This window comes from Myotis lucifugus, unplaced genomic scaffold, assembly GCF_000147115.1.
Source record: "Myotis lucifugus unplaced genomic scaffold, Myoluc2.0 scaffold_61, whole genome shotgun sequence".
Classification (NCBI taxonomy): Eukaryota; Metazoa; Chordata; class Mammalia; order Chiroptera; family Vespertilionidae; genus Myotis; species Myotis lucifugus.
Window position 1 is genome coordinate 2,381,358 of NW_005871109.1, and position 18,551 is coordinate 2,399,908.

The 18,551-nt window shown below is 54.9% G+C and overlaps 1 protein-coding gene across 1 annotated transcript in view; it reads right to left on the bottom strand.

Moving 5' to 3' along the window:
- Window positions 1-18,551, bottom strand: part of MICAL2 (microtubule associated monooxygenase, calponin and LIM domain containing 2) — a 140,477-nt gene that overhangs the window by 5,173 nt on the left and 116,753 nt on the right. Inside the window, 8 exon segments of the mRNA XM_014456602.2 lie at window positions 396-484; window positions 1,757-1,943; window positions 3,029-3,136; window positions 11,919-12,044; window positions 13,398-13,499; window positions 13,723-13,929; window positions 15,039-15,161; window positions 16,913-17,062. Of these exon segments, the coding sequence (XP_014312088.1) occupies window positions 396-484; window positions 1,757-1,943; window positions 3,029-3,136; window positions 11,919-12,044; window positions 13,398-13,499; window positions 13,723-13,929; window positions 15,039-15,161; window positions 16,913-17,062 (1,092 nt within the window).

The window sequence follows — 18,551 nt, forward strand, 5'->3', positions numbered from 1 at the left end:
CAGCCTTGTTGGGGTCATGTGGGGGTCACTCAGCATACAAAAGATACTACGGCCCTATTGGACCCACCGCACAGACAGGTTCATTCCTTTTCCACCCACAGGAACGTTCTGCTTCACAATAGAGGAATATTGGAGGACGTCCACTCCAGGTCAACCTGCAAATGACCACACCCGTCGGGTGGTAGATAGAGGGGGGGTGGAGGAGGACAGGGGGATACACCTCAGAGGTCTTCTGAACAGACTGAGGCAAAGGGACCTTCACAGCAGGGCGCAGAGCCCTCTTCCGCATCTACGAGTCTCAGTCCTTCTAGGGCCAGAGATGTTGGCCTAACGTGGAGGAACCCTTGAAACCCCCTCCTATCCAGAGCCCTTCCCTGTTTCAGGGCAAAACGTACCTCTCTTTGTTGCTTCAAATCTGCCCGTCTCTTCCGCTGCTGACTATTGGCTTTACAGTGAATGAAATGAGGCTTGCAGAAAAACTTGCCTGTAGAAAGAAACGCACACACACAGGTTTTTGTGTGCTTTCCCCCCTGTAAGCCAGAGCCACAGTGGACCTGAGCCAAGTGCACGCCACTGTCCAGATCAGACAACGCCAGTCATGGGAACAAACCCAGGGCAGCTCTCTCTCGGGAAGGGGTTTCTATCTCCAGTCTTAAAGTGGCACTGATTCGAGGCCCAGGACCCACTGCTGCCTCAGAGGGATGGGGCTGAACCCCTCAGCTGATCCCCAAACCAAACGAAGGCCAAGTCTCTTCCCAGGACCGGTGGTGAGACAGCAAAATGGACAGCAACACTCCTTCTAGCTCCTCCTCCTTTCTGGGACCCCAGGGTGGGAAAGGCTGGGAACAGATGGCACTGAGATGAGGAGGAAAAGCCCGGGTGAGACACACTGGGCCCTTGGCCGCTGCCCAGGACCTGGGGCGCTTTCCAGAAAAGCCGTCTTTGCTCACTGTTACATCAGTGACAACAGTGACGGGAAGAATGATAACGACAGGGAAAACTTTGGTAGGACTCACAGTATAGCAGGCACTATTCTCAATGCTCCCTGAGGATTAACTCACCAACCCTTACAACAACCTCAGGCGCTAGGTACTATTATTATCCTGATTTTACAGACGAGGAAACTGAGGGACCAGGAGGTCAGGGAACAGGCCCAAGGATACAGGGCTAGTACGTGCCACAGTCTAGATTTGAACCTGGCGCTTGAGTTTGAGGGTCTAAAGTCACAGCACGGTGCTACGCTGCCTCTCATCCTACCTGACAGTGCAAATACCCGAGGCTGAAAATTAGAAAATGACCCCTCGTCCCAATGAGTGCAATTCCTTCCTCCGTGACCTCTGACCAGCTCCTCATCAGAACGGATGTTACTATTGTGATTATTTTCCTAATGCATACTTTACAAATACTACTCCCACCCATGTGCCGTCATCTCTGGAACCCTTATTACATGAGCGGTGTGCTGCTGAGCACCTGTCTCCCCCACCCAGGGGAGATGGAAGGTGGTGAGACCCAACGAGAAAACGCACACAGAGCTGGCGGCCCTCAGGGCCAGTGTCCACCAGGTGTGGGCGCTGCCTCTCCCCCAGGAGCCCCTGCCCCCTGCCCCCTGCCGGTGGCCTCTCTGTCCAGAGGACCCCCAGGCTCCCTGAACAGCTTTCCCGATGACACTGAGCTCCCTGGGAGTTGCTGGGTGTCCCGGAGCCTCCAGAGGGACAGGAGCCCACAGTGCCGTCCCTGGGGGAAGGCGGTTGGTTACCTTCGTCGCCGTCGAAGGCGTAGGCGGCCAGGCGCAGGGTGGTGGCGCAGACGCTGCAGCGGAAACACTCTCTGTGGAAGAAGTGGCCCTCGGCGCTCAGCCGCTCCATCACGTACACGCGCTTCTTGCAGAAGTAACAGGTGTCGCTGCCACCCAGGTTCAGGGGAAAGGCCTTTCGTGTCGTTTCCTGGGGGGCACAGGGCATCAGAGAGAAGAGCAGGGTGTTAGGAGCTGTGGGATGCGAGGCCCCGGCTGTTAGAAACTCCAGCATGATCATGGGGACGTCGTGGCTCCTGTCTGCTGCTCACGTCACTGCAGACGCTGCAGCAAAGAGTGAGTGGGAAGAAATGCTCACCACACAGCCCACAAAACTGCAGGGGCTGCTGTTCATTGTATACCAGGCTGGCTGACCACAGGCAGGCCCGGGGGGGCGGGGGGGCCTGTCCCCGAGCCTGGCTGCCCGGGTTTCGGGAGGGGGTGATGTCTCCTGGTCTAGGTGTGGGCATCTTCCACAGATATGCCCGCCCAGTGACACCCTCTCCAGGAGCCTGCCCCAGGGTTAAGCGTTGTCGGGTGTAGAGTGCGGTCACTGAAGGAATGTTTTCTACATCTTTTGTCCCCTGCAGCGACTTAAGTCAGGCAGGGAAAGTTGTGGCATCAAAACTGTTCAAGCAAAAAAAAAAACACCACAAAACCTGCTCCAGAGAACTGCAGAAAAGGGAGCAGTGTCTCGTGCCCCACAGCCACCAGGCTCCAGTAGGACTCCTAAATGCAAGGGGGTGGGGGAGGGGAGCGCAGGGGTGCCCCTGGGCGATTCTAGGGAATGTGCCGAAAGGAAGCAAAAGGGACTGTCAACTCAAATCTCTGGTGATGGCGTGAGTGGCCATCGTTTGGAGAAAGGGAGAATTAAAAGGGATGTGTTTCCACCACTGGATTCTCAACCTAACGCAAAAGGGCTACTTGGACACTAAACATTGACAGAAAGGGATGTCCGACCATGTGGAGGCCTCGCCGGGCCTTTTGCTGAGCTCCCTGGCAGCAGGGAAGGTGCTCGGCCTTGGGAAATGACCCCCAAGGTCGCCCGGGTGGTTTGTCTTCAAGGATATGCAGCCTCCCTCTACCTCTGCTCTGATCCGGCCATTCCCGACCCCTCTGTCCACGAGAAGGGGTACCCTGGAGAGGGCCACGCCCCCCTCTCTGGGTCCTGGGTGCCCTCCCTGGGAGGCCAGGGCCGGAGTCTGCAGGGGAAGCTGGGGGTGTGTGCGTTCTTACCAGGTCTGGAGAGGTGGCCTGGGCCTTAGGTCTGTGATCATTCATGTACAGATTGACCAGGACTTCGGCTGCAGCCCCTATTCCGCTGGACACTTTCCCTACCGTCAGCTACCCGCGAGCAGAGGTAGAGGAGACAGAGACAAGGCAAGGCCGGTTAGCACCGAGAAGGAAACCAGGAACAGGCTGGATGTGGGAAAGAAAGGGCACCACACCCACATGCAAACAGCACCCGGTGTCCTGCGACAGGCAGGCCGGGCTGGAGTGGGCCGCAGGCACTCTGAAGATGGAGCGAAGGACAGAAACGGAACCCTGTGACCCCCGGGGAGCCTGGCGACTCGTAGAACTACACCCACTGAGCGTACAGGGCCTTCAGGAGTTACTACTCAGTGCAGAGATGGGGTGAACAAGTCCAGAGAGAGGAGGGATCTATCCAAGGCCACTTAGCAAACAAACGGAAGATCCAGGACGCTGCTCCTGTCGCCTGACTCCCACCCCCACCCAGGTTCCTCCCCACGCCTGTCTCCTCAGCGGCTGGGACTACTCGGGCTGCTTGGCCTGCTTTCCACCCAAAGGCATGTTTGCACCTGTGTCACCGGAGCCTCCAAAAGCCTGTGAGGCACAGAAGCTGAGCAAGGGAGACCAAGAGCTCAGGAACTGAGACCTCACAGACAGACAGACAGACAGACAGCTGAACCGCAGCTACCCTCCTACAGAAACCCTCCCCCTTGGAGGGTTGTCCGCTGTTGCTCAGTGAGCACGGAGCCCCCACAGACCTGGGGGAAGGGTAGGGCCCCGCATCACCACTGCTGAGCTCAGTTTTCAAGTTGAATAAAATGGGGAGAATTGTGCCTGCTTCATGGGTCTGTGGTAAGAACTGAGAGACATGGGGCAAAGTGCCTCGTGTTTAGCAGGGACTGGGACAATATGAACCTGACTCCTCCCTCCCGTCTTCCTCTGACTCCGGAGGCAGGCGGTAGCCAGCCCTGCAGCTCCATGTCCCCAGGGAGCGATGGCTGTGCCTGACCAGAGCCCCTCCAGGCCAGGACCACAGTCCACCCTGACAGTCAAAGCAGGGGCTGGCCTGGGAGTGGAGCCGGCTCCTGGGGCAGATGGAGGGCTCGGATGAGGAGCTTCACTATGGGCTCCAGGCAGCATGCCCAGAGGCCCTGGGGCCAGGGCCGGGCAAGACCAGCCCAGAGTAGGGGAGGCAGCCGCTCCACGTGGGTCCCGGGGATCACTGCCTGATGGGTGGTGAGTGCCTGGGCTCCTGTGTGCATGATGGCCCATGGCTGCCTGCGAGTGTGTGGAGGAGCCAGGAAGGGTGGAAGCTGGCAGCACAAGCAGACCGGGCACACTCATCCACACACCCAGCACACACAGCTGGACCCCTCTCCCCACCGGCTCAGAAAGGCCGCCCAGGAACGCCGCAGTCTCCTCTGCAGGGCGGCGAACGTGCTCAGTATGAGATTCCTGACCCCGTGACCCTGCTGGAGGGGGCTCAGACCCTCCCCATCCGCCGAATCCAGCTTCTGGCAGATGTGGCCAGAGAGAGCTGCGATTTAGGCTGAAGGCCTTCGGGCACAGGCCGATGGCCATTGGGGGAGCACATAGCAGGGGCCTGTGTGTGGGTGATGGACGCCCTCAATCTATATCCAGACAGCTCTGGGCAACAGCAAAGCACAGGGCGGCAGGCTCCCCCGGCTCCCCACCTCCTGGCAGCGATGCCCATGCTCAGAACCTGAGACCTACTCCTCCGTTTCCAGCCAAAGCACAGGCGTTGCAAGGGAATGAGCGGGAGGGGCTGCCGAACTGGCTGGAGGAGTGACACTCACCCTCCTTCTCACCAAGGGAACCCCAACCTAACAGCAACGTTGGACCCATTGCCCCAGACCATGTTTGTGGTTGTGGGGGATTGTGGAGAACGTGGCTGCGGCAACTGGTCCCTCGACTTTACAAAGCCTGCCCCACTCAGGAGCAGCAGCTGCCAGGCCCGTCTGCCCCCTCCCCGCTGGCCCGGCCTGGGAGAGATTAGTTAGGATTCTGCTTTCAAGCGCACACTCTGCAATTGTCACTAATGTCAAGACCCTTGGCTCCTGCTTTCAAGGAACGCTCAGGTGCACTGGCTGAGGACAACATGCTACTCTTTGCCTGATGCTCCATCCCCTGCCAGGCCCCCAACACGGGCCCCTCAGCTGGGGGCTGCAGAATATGAAGAACTTTCTGGTTTTGTATCAGAATAAAGAGGGAAAGGCCAGATTTACCTCCCTGTCCATCCACACTGCCCTGGCGTGGCCATGTCCACTGGCCCAGCGCGGGGACTGGCTCCATGTACTTCTCCAGAACGGCACCATGGTGATGCCGGGATACCCACGTGCAGTCATTGCCTCCCCTGAGTTAGCAGAGACCGAGACTGTACTTTCTGGGGCTTTAGCTACAAGTCCCTAATGAGGCCTTATTAACCACTTAGCTAATAAGCACTTTGCATCGCTGAGCTTCCGTGTAATCCTGACTTAGGGAGCAATTAAAGAAGCACACAGAGGGCTGTGCGGTTGCTGGGGGTGTCGCCCAAACACATCTGTGCAGCCGTGAGCCTGCTCAGTGGTTCTACCAGCACAGGGCACCGTCCAGTCACCTGGCCAGGGGCTGTCAGGGTGAAGGCCGACCTGATCAGAGAGGCCCCTTCCTCCCAGTTGCATCCACTTCCCACTCGGTGACAGCGGCTGTGCCTCATGTGGCACTTGGCTCCCAAGAGCACTTGGCATCTGCCAATTTAGTGAGTCCAAAGCACCACCATCGGTGCAGCTTCACATGCCTGCGCTCTGGGACGTTTCTCCTCCTTGGACAGCCCGCACAGGGCTCTGCAAGGATGAGCGGCTGGCTTTTCTCAGTCCAGATTCTAAAGGTGACGTAATTACTGCCGCAAGCACCATCGCCCAGACGATGGCTAGATCTCCACAGCAGACATTCCTAAAGCAGTCCCATCACTCCCAGCTCGGAATAGGGTGGTCGCTGCTGGCTGTTGGAGCCTTTCTCACCTGCTCCCAGCCGGCCTACCTTCCCTCTGGTTTGCATTCCCTGACGTCATGGCCCCGTCTTATTCACCTCTACACCCCTGGCACAGAGCGGAAGCGCTGAACGAAGGAGGAAGCAGGCTCCTGGGCCCTTTTGTCTCCAAACAATGGTAATGTACCCCCCTCCCCACCCCGCTTGGACCTGGAACTCAGCCACGAATACCAGGTGTCCAGGCTGTGCTCCTCCGCAGAGCTGGGCCACCTGCGGCCACCGGGCCTGCGGTGAGCCTCAGAGAGCCCACACGGATCAGGCTGGGTGAGAGGGATGCTCCCAGGGCCTCGGAGCGGGGGGCCCACGAGAGGGGAGGTTTCCACAGGCAGGGCCTGAGGACCTCTCCTGGGCCTGCTGGGCAAGGACGTTCCTCACTGAGAAGCCCCTGCCTGGAAGCAGCAGGGAACAGGCTGGTGGACCCGAGTCCTCAGCCACATGCCAGGGGAAGGGAGGGCAAGGTGAGACCCCCTTGCCTGAAGGGGTCAGGATATCACATGCTCAGAGCTGAGACACAGGCAGGCCTTTGGGGCTATGACAGTGACCCCCGTCCCACCCCTACCCCTAGTGGGAGCCCATATCTGCGCCTTTGACTCTGGTGCCTGGCACCATGCTCTTCATCACATGCATTTAACCCTCATGGCCTGAGAGGTGGGTCTTACAGTCACAGGCAGCTGAGGCTCAGGGAGTCCCTAACTCCATGCGGCCACACTGCTCCCAAGTGGCTAGGATGAAAATGGAAACCTGAAGGTGACTTCTTTGCTTTCAGAGAGGATTCGGCATGCATTTTAGGTAAGTGAGCTTTCTTCTAGAATTCTCCTCCACTCGGGAAAGAGCACATTTACTGCTTCAGGCATTTTTACCGCAGGCAAGGTCACTACATTATTCCAGTCACCCTGAGGAGTAGCCGCTGTCATCTCCGCTCTACAGGTTAGGGAACTAAGGCGCTGAGCGGTCCGCTGGCTTGTCCCAGGCCACGCAGGAATCGGTGCTCTGACGCCAAGCCCATATCCTTCTCCCTACAGCATCCTGCCTCCCTGCCACCAGCACGCTACACAGTAAAACCGCCCCGGCTGGGTTGCACGTAGGACACATCCAACAAGCTGCCTAGTGTGTCCCTGGGACAGAGAGAAGGACAGTGAGGTTGGAGGCAGCCTTGAGATCTACCCTGTGTCAGATGAGACCAAGGCAGGTTGCCGCCCACGACTGCCCAGCTTCCCTTGAACATGCAAAGCTCTATAGAGCAGTGGTTCTCAACCTTCTGGCCCTTTAAATACAGTTCCTCATGTTGTGACCCAACCATAAAATTATTTTCGTTGCTACTTCATAACTGTAATGTTGCTACTGTTATGAATCGTAATGTAAATATCTGATATGCAGGATGGTCTCAGGCGACCCCTGTGAAAGGGTTGTTCGACCGCCAAAGGGGTCGAGACCCACAGGTTGAGAACCGCTGTTCTAGAGTAAACCCTGCAAATCCAGTTTTAAAGCAAACACCCAGGAGGGGAGAGAAAGCTCCCTTTGCAATGCACACTGCTCTCCAACCCAGGAGGACTAACCACAGTCTCCTGTCCCTCTTGATCAGCTGAGCAAACACTCAGCCACTACCTTGTTCGTAACAATAGCTCAGCAGAGGGCACATGGCTAGCAGCCGGGGCAGAAGCCAGATGGGCGGTGGCTGCCCTTCTGAAATGAAGAAGTTAACTAATGGATGAGGGGGACTGACACGCTGTAGGTGGGCTGGTTTGATGGGATGGATGAGCCTGGTGGTGCTGAGGACATAAGACTGGATGTGGTTCCATAGTCTAAGGTCTAGAAAGACAAGACTCTGGGGTAAGAATCTGGGCCCTAAATGAGAAGCCCTCAAGATTCTCTGAAACTGTTCAGGCCAAAACTAAACAAACAAACAAAACCCAGCAGTATCACTCTGAAATTTAAGGCAGAACATCAGTCTGAGAGGGTGGGTTTGTGTAGTCTGAAGGCAGTCGGTGGCCCAGGTTTCTGTCCCCGTGAGTAACATGTGCTCCTCACGGCAAGTCCGGCTAAGTCTGCTCCCACGAGGAGGTGATATTCCCGGATCCACAGAGTTGCAGTGTGGGGCCTTGGGTAGAAGCAGGGACAGGCGGCCGGCCAGGAGTGGCCAAGGACTAGCGACCGTTCGCATATGCACTTCCCTTACCCCAGCTCCCTGAATGGAGGCAGACTTGGGTCACTGGGCCACGAGAGAAGCCCGCAATCTGTTGGAAGAAGCTACAAGGCCCCAGGCTCTCAGGAGGGAGGCTCCCTGAGCCCCACCAACTGAATGAGGTTGTTTGTCCCCGAATTGTCACCTACTATAAGGGGCAGGCATCTCTTCTACGAGGAGACCTCACTCTGCCGAATTCTGCATGTGCACAGCCCATTGCCGAGTCATTGGTGGGGCGTGGTAAGAGAGGGAGGGACGTTGAGGGGGGGAAGTTGGCCATACAGCTGGCACATTCTCTCCTAAGTGCCTACAATGGCTTTATGGTGAGAGCTGGAGGGCTCTGTGGGTGCCGGGTGCAACCTGGGTGCTTTTTGCAAATGGAGAAACTAAAGCACAGAGAGGGCAAGTGACTTGCCCAGGGTCCCAGGGTGGCCCTTTCTGAGAGCTCCCCAATCATTCCCAGCCACACTTCTGTGAAAGGCACATAAGATGAATGCTATTAAAATAGCCCAGTTACACCATCGTTTGATGGCCAAGGCTGGCTTAGGAGATGGGGTAAGAAAAAAGAAAAACCAGGGAGAAACAAGGAACAAAGGAACAAAGAACGAAAGCTCTAGAGGTGGTAGCCAGGGGACCGGGGTTGGCCATCCCAAAGTCCACCCCATTTGCAGCCCTCCCTCCATTCGCACTGGGCCTGTGTGGTGCAGAGGAGGGAACCCCGGGCTGAGGCCAGGACCCCTGGGCACTCGTCTCCTCCCCGTTTTCTGATCTGTGGCTTCTGCTCGGTTCCCACTTTCTCAGGAAGAACCTCCTGTTACCCCATTAAAATTGCTACCCTCCCCTTACACGCCAAGTCCCTGCTATCTGCTAAGTTTCCATAGGAAGTATCATCTTATCTTCTGACATATGGCATAACTTACTTCTGTATCATATTATTGTTGGTTACTCCCCCTACTAGGCGGCAAGTCCCATCAGGGCAGGGACATAACTCCTGCCCACTGATGCGCATCCCAAGAGCCTGAGATGCTGACACCAAGCTGTCACTCAACAAATATTTGTCTAATGAGTGAACGCTTCCTCACTGACTCGCTGAGTGCCATCCGTATGATGCTGTTTGAAGAGCCATTGGGGAAGCGGCGGCCGGGGCCTCCTGTGATGCTGTGAGGATGCTGTGACAGGAGACAATCCCACTGACAAGAAGCGTCTGCCGCACCCGGACGCCCCACATGCACCCAGGCAGCTGCCTTTTGCCGCCACCTAGAGAACTAATACCTATGGGAAACCACGTCAGGGAAAGCTGGGAAGTGTGGTGGCTCTGCCCTCAGCCCTGACAGGGCAGCGAGCAAGCCAGGCCATCCTGAGGTCAAAAGAAAAGCAGGGGCAACAGAGGGCCTTGACCAGGACCAGCCAGAGAGGGGCTGGGCCAGAGACAAGCAAGGTGTGGGCCCACCGCCCAGCCCCGAGCATGAGCCACTGCCTGTCTATGCACAAGTGCCCTCACCTTTATCATCCTGTCAAGGGTGACGGTGACCTTTTTCCACAGCAGAAAGCACTCCCCAGGGAAGGGCAAAAAGGCTACTCTGAAGCCTTTTAGTGAGGTTGGTGAGAAAAATGCCAATCTCCACCCATACAGCTCACCATCACGTGAGCCAGGAATCATGCTCTTGCTGATGAGAGAATGGAGGCCCAGACAGGTGAGGAGACTTAAGGTCAAACAGCTGATCAAAGGCTGACCTGGGACAAATGTGGGCATCTCAGCCTTGGCTGTTTTCTTCTTCTTTTTTTTCTAAAATATATTTGTATTGATTTCAGGGAGGAAAGGAGAGGGAGAGAGAGACAGAAACATCAATGATAAGAGAGAATCATTGATCGGCTGTCTCCTGCACACCCCACACTGGGGATCGAGCCCGCAACCCCGGCATGGACCCTGACTGGGAATTGAACTGTGACCTCTGGTTCATAGGTTGACGCTCAACCACTGAGCAACACTGGCCGGGCAGCCTTGGCTATTTTCAGTGGACTTGAAGACAGAAAGTGTGTTTCTCCATTCCGTGGATGTGTCACACCACGATGGGGACTTTGGGGGGGGGGCGTGGCTGATAAGAGTCCTTGCTCGCTCCTTTCTTAGAGACGGTATCTGCACCCTTCTTCCCACAGTGGTGGGGTGAAAGGGGGCCTAGCCCCCATCTACACTATGAGGCAATTCCTAATTTCCTACTAATGCAGCAGCAAGGGGATGGTTTGTGCATCAGCTAACAGCTAGAGGCAAATGAGTAGTAACTCTGATGGGGGACAGGCAGCCCCGCCGGCCGAGCTCAGCCCAGGCGGCCACTAGACAGACTGGATGTGTTCAGAGGAGCACAGTCTGTGGGGAAGAGACTCCAAGGCCACTGCCACGCGCTACGGCTAAAGGAGTGGCCTCATGTCCGTTTCATCCATTCCACGGCCACGCTTCTCCGGAGGCTGCCCCTCTCCCTCCCAGCCTGGGCGTGTTCTCAGCATATTAGGTATCAGGAGGACAAGGGGAAACACGAAAAGTGCCCAGAGCCCACATTGAACAGTTGCTCACGGTGCATTTCATGATCAATTTAAACAGAGGTAGCTCCCCACCTCCTTCTCCCTCCCTCCAAGCCAACCTCTGCACTGCTACCTTCTAGAACAGGGGTCCTCAAACTTTTAAAACAGGGGGCCAGTTCACTGTCCCTAAGACCGTTGGGGGGCCGGACTATAGTTTAAAAAAAAAACTATGAACAAATTCCTATGCACACTGCACATATCTTATTTTGAAGTAAAAAAACAAAATGGGAACAAATACAATATTTGTATTTGCATGTGGCCCGCGGGCCGTAGTTTGAGGACCCCTGTTCTAGAACATGGAGAAGAGCCTTCAGTGGCTTATTGGAAGAGGACCCATTGCAATTCCTTAACGTGAGAAGAGTGGGCTCGCTTTCATACTCATTCTCTGCACCCCTAAGAATACTTTTATCCCCAAGTTCAAGTCTCACCAGAATCCTGACCCCCCATCCATGAAGTCCTGTCTGCCTGCCGTTGCACATGCCGGGCCCTTCCTAAAACACCCTCCCCCTCACTTCTCTCAGCAAACCCTCCTTATAACCCTCAACACTCAGCCCCATGCTCCCTCCTGCGAGTCCTGCCAGGCCTCTCCCCTCTGAGTTCCTACAACCTTGCCCTTTATGCCTCTCACAGAATTAATGTATAGTATTACATTAGGTTCACCACACGAAACTGCCATTTTGTTAGGTCAAAAATAGCCAAATAGCAGCAATTTCATATGGCAAAAAGTTACTTATTTCTAGGCTGATGTGCTGTTTTGCCATCTAAACTGTAGTAAGAGAAACCTCCTGTTTACCTCCTCAGCACCTGACACAGTGGCTGGCATACGGTGTGCATCCAACTAAAGCTCGCTGGACGAATAAGCGGTGCTAGACGAGCTTTTGAGTGCTGCCTGTTTCTGCTCTGTTGCTGGGTCCAACACAAAACCAGAACCAAACCCGGGACCATTGGGAAGTATCTTACAGATCTCCACCTCAGCCAGGCCGAGCTCAGCTGGCTGTGCGGGCTGAGCAGAGCAGGGCATCTCAGAACACGAAGGGAGTGGGGGAGCTAATTGTTCGGGACAACTACCTTTCTGGCAGGAGAAACAGAGTCAACAGCCGATGGAGAGGAAGCGGCAGCTGGATCAGGAGATGGAAGGCAGGAGGGAGAAGATGGAGGCTGAGTAGGAGACAGGCCTTTAGAGAGCAGTTTATTCTGCACAGAACAGAAACAGAGGAAAGTGATTATTCCTGGGGAAGGCACAGTATGCTCCCCTGGGTGCAGCCCCTGCCTCTGCATGCGAGGAGGGGAAGGCACATGCAGGCCCGCCTCTCGGGACCAAGCAGAGGCCTCTGTCTTTGGAGCCTGGCAGGGCTGTCTGGCTCCTGGCTACATTTTCTTCTCCAACTGCTCCAACTCCTTGTCACACTGTAACAGCTGGAGCAGGTCCATCCTGCTCCTGCCTGTGTCTGCCACAGACACCAGCGAAGTCCCCAGGCCCTCACTCCGGAGCTTGGTATAAAGTGGCAGGTGCAAGCTTAGGGAAGGAGAATCCTGGGCTACTTCGGGGCAGATGGCCTCTACAGCTGCAGACACCTGTGCCACCTAAACAGGAGCTAAATCAGCGGTTCTCAACCTGTGGGCCGCGACCCCTTTGGCGGTCGAACGACCCTTTCACAGGGGTCGCCTAAGACCATCCTGCATATCAGATATTTACATTACGATTCATAACAGTAGCAACATTACAGTTATGAAGTAGCAACGGGAATAATTTTATGGTTGGGTCACAACATGAGGAACTGCATTTAAAGGGCCAGAAGGTTGAGAACCACTGAGCTAAATAAATGCAAAGCCTCCTTCCCAGGCCAGTGACTCTGCCGAGTAGCAGAGGACTCCGGTCTGGAGGAGACTGAGTGAGAGCAGCAGACAGGAATGTTCTAGAGACCAGGTTTGCTGCAAGAGAGCGCCTCACACATACAGGCGCTGTGGGGCCTCATATCAATTCTTTCATCTCCTTGCCTGCACACGCTCTTCTTTTCTGCAAGTTTCTAAATAAGCGCCTGGCTCGCGGGGGGCTGTGCTTTGTATTCTAAGGCAAAGCCATTCTCCTTGGCCCTGCACTGCCTTTTGGGGGAGCCGAGTACGGGTTACGGCGTGGGGCTGACCTCTTCCTCAGTGTTTCCCTGATCAAGGCCAGGGCGAGATTCTCCATCCGGCCCCCAAACATCATGAGCAACTGGGCTGCTTTCACCTTAAAGGCGCTGTCATGTGATTCTTGCAACTGACCAGGGTTTCCTCTTTGTGTCTAACAGCCCGTGTTTCTGTTCAGTAATGTTTGCCTTTGATCTGAGCTCACTTTCCTTCTCTTGGTTTTCCCTTTGTTCTGACTTATCTACCTATTTTGAGTGTTCTTATTTGCATCTTTTTAAGACGGCACCTTGAACTCTTTAGCGGCTTGACAAGTGAATCGTGCCTCCTGCTATAAAAGCCGTGGGAAGGAGGACACGGAGCTTCAGAGACTGAGTAGCGGCCGCCTCACGGGCTCCTGGGGCTCTGAACCCCGTTTACCTGCGGGAAGTCCCCGTGTCCAAACATGGAGGCCAGGTGAGCCGCCTTCTCCTTAATGTTCTTTTGGTGAAATTCCCTGTTGGCCAAATTCTGAGCCCTCTTCTGCAGCCAAGGCGAGAAAGGAGAAAGAAAAAGAGAGAGTGACAGAGCCTGGAATGGAGGGGGGCAGGGGGCAGTCAGGCAGGCTTGTCTCACTCCCCACACACAGGACGGGGGGCAGGGCACGAACAGTCAGAGAAGGAACCCACTGGGCAGGCGGAGGAAGAAGGGGAATGGAGGGCACCCCGGACCCGGGCAGAGGCAGGGCCCAGGGCGAGGCTTTCACCTGGAGAATCTTCTCCTCCACTAGCTGCAGCCGCCGCAGCACCCCCGACAGGGCCAGCGCCCCCTGGCAGGCAGGGTTTTCTTCGCGCCCCCCCAGCTGCAGGTCAGACTGGGCTCGGGCTCTGCGGGGCCGGCTCGGGCACTCGCCACCGGCGGACACTTGATTTATCTCTCGGAGCACATGCCCCGTCACAACCACGGAGGGGAGCTGGAGAGAAGACAAATCAAGCTTCCTTCCCTACTAGGGCCCTTGCATCGCCCCCCAACATGAGGACCCCCAGGAGGACCAGGGGCCCAGGGCGCACCAGGTGTCACCTTGAGTAAGATTCCAAACTAACCTCAGGTGCTGATGGTCTACCATCTGCATCAGAATCACCTGATCTCTCCTTTTCTTTCTTTATTGTTATTTTTTTTACATTTCCTTTTTAACTTAATTTATTGAGGTAACATTGGTTAATAACATCATATAAATCTGACATCCTCCTTAACATGATTATTGGGCCTCCTTCCAGACCCACCAAATCAAAACCTGTACAACCCATGTTCTCAATCCTAAACTCACACTGCAGCCACCAGGGCCCTTTAACAAACTACCCAAGACTGGGCCTGACTTTCATTGGTTCTAATTTAATTGGTCTTGGGATGGGTACCAGATATTGGTATTTTTTAAAATACCCATTTTTTTTTAATTGAAAAAAAATTGTTCTTTAGTTATACACTAAGACGACATCTCTGCTTCATACCCCCACTGACCTCATTCAACCTCCACTGCCCAGAAGCAACACACATGTCTCATGCTGACCAGCCATCTCTGAATGCTGTGGTCAAAACAGTGAGTCTGTGCAAATTCCAAACCCAGAGATGCTGGCCGGGGAAAACCACAGTGCCCGGCTGCCGCTGCGCCTGCGCACCACGCGGGGCCTTGTCTATTCGGGCGCCACACCCCAGCCTTCCCCCTTCAAGGCGTGCAGCCGAGCGGCCACCTACGCCCATTCCACCATCACTGCCACTTTCTCATCCCTTTACACGTCAGCCTATGTACGTGGTCTGCAGCCAACGCTGTGTTCCGGGGCATCCGACAAAACAGATCACAGACCAGGTGGTGCGGTCTGTGTCCCCAAGCAAACAGTGCACCAGAAGCACTGTGGTTGGTCAGCCGATACCCCCGACTGGCTGAAGGACCGCATGTTGTGCCTGCCTTCCCAGAGAACCTATGATCAGCCCTACTTGGGTGCACAGAGGCCGACTGAGCCCTCCCCTCTGCATCAGGGGCCCCTCTGGCTTCACCAAGACCCCATCCACTGGAAGGAGCCCTACCTGCCTTTTCAGAGGAGGCGGTGGGCTGGCCGTGGGCTCTTCTGGCTGGAGACAGCGAGAGTGAGCAGGAGGGTCAGAGGACGAGCGAAGGACAGGCTTACCTATCCCCGAGACATGGCATTCCTGGGAGGAGGACGGGGAGTCCAAGATAGCAGCCGCAGGAAACACGAAGGAAAAGGCTGAGTCAGACTGAGAGGACAGGAAGGGAGGCAGGGGGCGAGAGTTTTCAGGTACAGAGAGAGCGAGCGTGCCCTGGGCTGAGGTCCGGCGAGGCCCCCGCCAGGAAACCGGAACCTTGGCTCTGCACAGGCGGACAGCAAGTCCTGGAGTCCCCTCCTCAGGGACAAGGTGTGAATTCAGAGAGGCCTTGCTGTTGGCTCAGACCCGGACACTGGACAGGCCCGGCCAGAGCCCATGCCCGGCCGGGGTGGCCGGCCCCAGAGCCTCCTGGAAATGGAAGAGCTTCCCGCCTACCAGGGGATGGGAGCTGATGGGAGAAGCTCCAGCAATACTCAGGGCTGCAAGGGACCCAGCCTGCAGAGGGGCAACTGAGACAAAACGTTAGAGTAGGAAGTCTCAGGACATGACCCCCTTCTATGAAAGCCTGGCTTCCTGGGAAGGTCCGTTTGTCTGGAGGAGCATGGTCCACCTCAAGGCCAGGGGAACTTCTATGATCACCTAAAAGCTGAATTAACCTAGAGTCTGCCCTCCTCCTGAGAGGAGCCTCATCTGTCGCGGGACAGGTATTCTCCAAAGAAAGACCAACCCCCAAGCTTTGGTGATGTGGCAGTAGCCCCCCAGAGGCCTTCAGGGGAGCCAACTGAGCCATGCAGCACAGACCCCAAGCCAGAGTCCAGGAGAGGTCAGCTCGGCCTGCTTCCCGACCTCAGCTTTGCCCGCCGTCAGCCTCACCCTGACCCTGGTCAGACACTCAGCCTTGCCAACCTGACCCGAGGGAGTAGGGAGAGGCACCACAACACTTGGGAAGTCGGTCCCCATTGCTGCAGGCCCACAGGGAGCTAAGACCCGTGACTCAGTTTCCCCTTGCTTGGGTGGGTCTTCTCACCAAGGACTTGGTGCTCTCCCAGGCAGCCAACACTCTAAAGCAGTGGTTCTCAACCTTCCTAATGCCGCGACCCTTTAATACAGTTCCTCATGTTGTGGTGACCCCCAACCATAAAATTATTTTCGTTGCTACTTCATAACTGTAATTTTGCTACTGTTATGAATCGTAATGTAAATATCTGATATGCAGGGTGTATTTTCATTGTTACAAATTGAACATAATTAAAGCATAGTGATTAATCACAAAAACAATATGTAATTATATATGTGTTTTCCGATGGTCTTAGGTGACCCCTGTGAAAGGGTCGTTCGACCCCCAAAGGGGTCTCGACCCACAGGTTGAGAACCGCTGCTCTAAAGCTTCCTCCCACTGCACATCTCATCAATGGCTGCAAACCAAGTCATGGTTGCAAAGTAAAACCAAACTATGGAAAGGATTCTTCTCTCATGCACAACAGGCGTGGCAAACTGCGGGCCTCTGGCCAAATCGGGCCTGCAGCCTGTTCTGTAAATAAAGTTTTATTGGAACACATGCATGCACATTTGTTGAGGTATTGTCTACGGCTGCTTCCATGTGACAATGGCAGAGCTGAGTAGCTGCAAGAGAGATCAGATGGCCCCTGAAGCCTAAAGTATTGGCTCCCTGGCCCCTTTTAGAAAATCCTGCTGACTCCTGGTCTAGAAGAGGGCTCGCTTGAGCCAGGCATGGCTGGCATACCTGAAATCCATCCCTAGCCGGAACATTTCTGCCGGCTTCTCAGTTCTGGTCACCGAGAAGGCCGGTCCAGTGAGCAAGTGATGGGACTCACCTGCTTCAGGAGCGAAGGGTTCCGAGAGCTCTCCTCGAACTTGGCCAGCAGCTGACTTGCCATGGACTTGACTTTGTTCTGATTCCCACCTTCTTTACTGACGCTGCCCTCTTGACTGGAGCCCAAACTCCGGCTGGAAAAGGCTGGCCGCTGCAAAGTCCAAATCAGTGCATTGGTGATTGGGTCCCAAAACCCAGATATCAGGGAGGGGGCCTGGGGGCTGAGGACAGGGGACAATTTCCGGAAGAAGGAGACCCTCCATGGGCTCAGGAAGTGAGGCACAAGCAGCAGGCGATGCCCAAGGACGGGCACAGCCAGGCTTGGGAGCCCGAGAGTTAGGGTTTGCATCCTGACTCTTTCACTTCGCAGCCCAGTGACCTTGGCAATGAACTTCCCTAAAGTTTCTGCATCTGTAAAATGGGAGCATAACCCATTTCACATGGTTGTCACACACACACAAAAATCAAATATAATAATGAAGCGGTGAGCAAAATCATTTTCAAAATACATCCTGTGGCTCCCAAGAGGTGAACAACGGGTGTGTGTGTGTGTGTGTGTGTGTGTGTGTGTGTGTGAAGGGAACAAGAAGGGTGTCCGTCAGGCACAGGCTTTGGGCATCTTCCTCCTTCCTCCTCAGCACCCATTCCCAACTCCAACCTGCCCCGCTCTCTTGGTGCTACCATTTAAAAACAATGTTTAATTGTGAAATAATTTTGGATTTATGGAAAAACGACAAAGATAGCACAGATGGTTCCTGCATAGCCTTCACCCAGCCGCTCATAATGGTAACATCGGGAGCAATCCCGATACTGTCACCGTAACTAAGAAATCCACCCCGGCGTGCTGCCATGAACTACAGACTCGATTTGGACTATGCCAGTTTTTTCACACGCTTCCTTGTTTGGTTCCAGGATACAATCCAGGATCCTACATTGAATTAGGTCATGATTTCTCCTTAGTTCTCTCCCCTCTGTACAGTTTCTCCATCTGTCTTTGTCTTTTACGACTTTGACAGTTTCAAAGGGGAAGGGTCAGCTCTGTGTGCAAAGTCCCTTAATCCGGGTGCTCTGATCTTCCTCGTGGTTAGGCCGGGTTACAGGTTTTGGAGAAGGATGCCAGGGAGGTGAAGGGCTCCTCTCGGTGCTTTATACCAGGGTACATGATACCAACGTGACTAATGACGGGTGAGACATTGGCTGTGACCTTTTGATTATGCTATTTTATAAAATGGAGTTCCAGCCCAACAGGCGTGGCTCAGTGGTTGAGCATCAACCTATGAACCAGGAGGTCATGGTTCGATTCCTGGTCAGGGCACATGCCCGGGTTTCAGGCTCGGTCCCCAGTGGGGGGCTTGCAGGAGGCAGCCGATCAGTGATCCTCTCTCATCATTGATGTTTCTCTTTCTCTCCCTCTCCCTTCCTCTCTGAAATCAATAAAAATACATATATTTTTATTTTTATTTTTTTAAAAATATATTTCATTGATTTTTTTACAGAGAGGAAGGGAGAGAGATAGAGAGTTAGAAACATCGATGAGAGAGAAACATCGATCAGCTGCCTCCTGCACACCTCCTACTGGGGATGTGCCCGCAACCAAGGTACATGCCCTTGACCGGAATCGAACCCGGGACCCCTCAGTC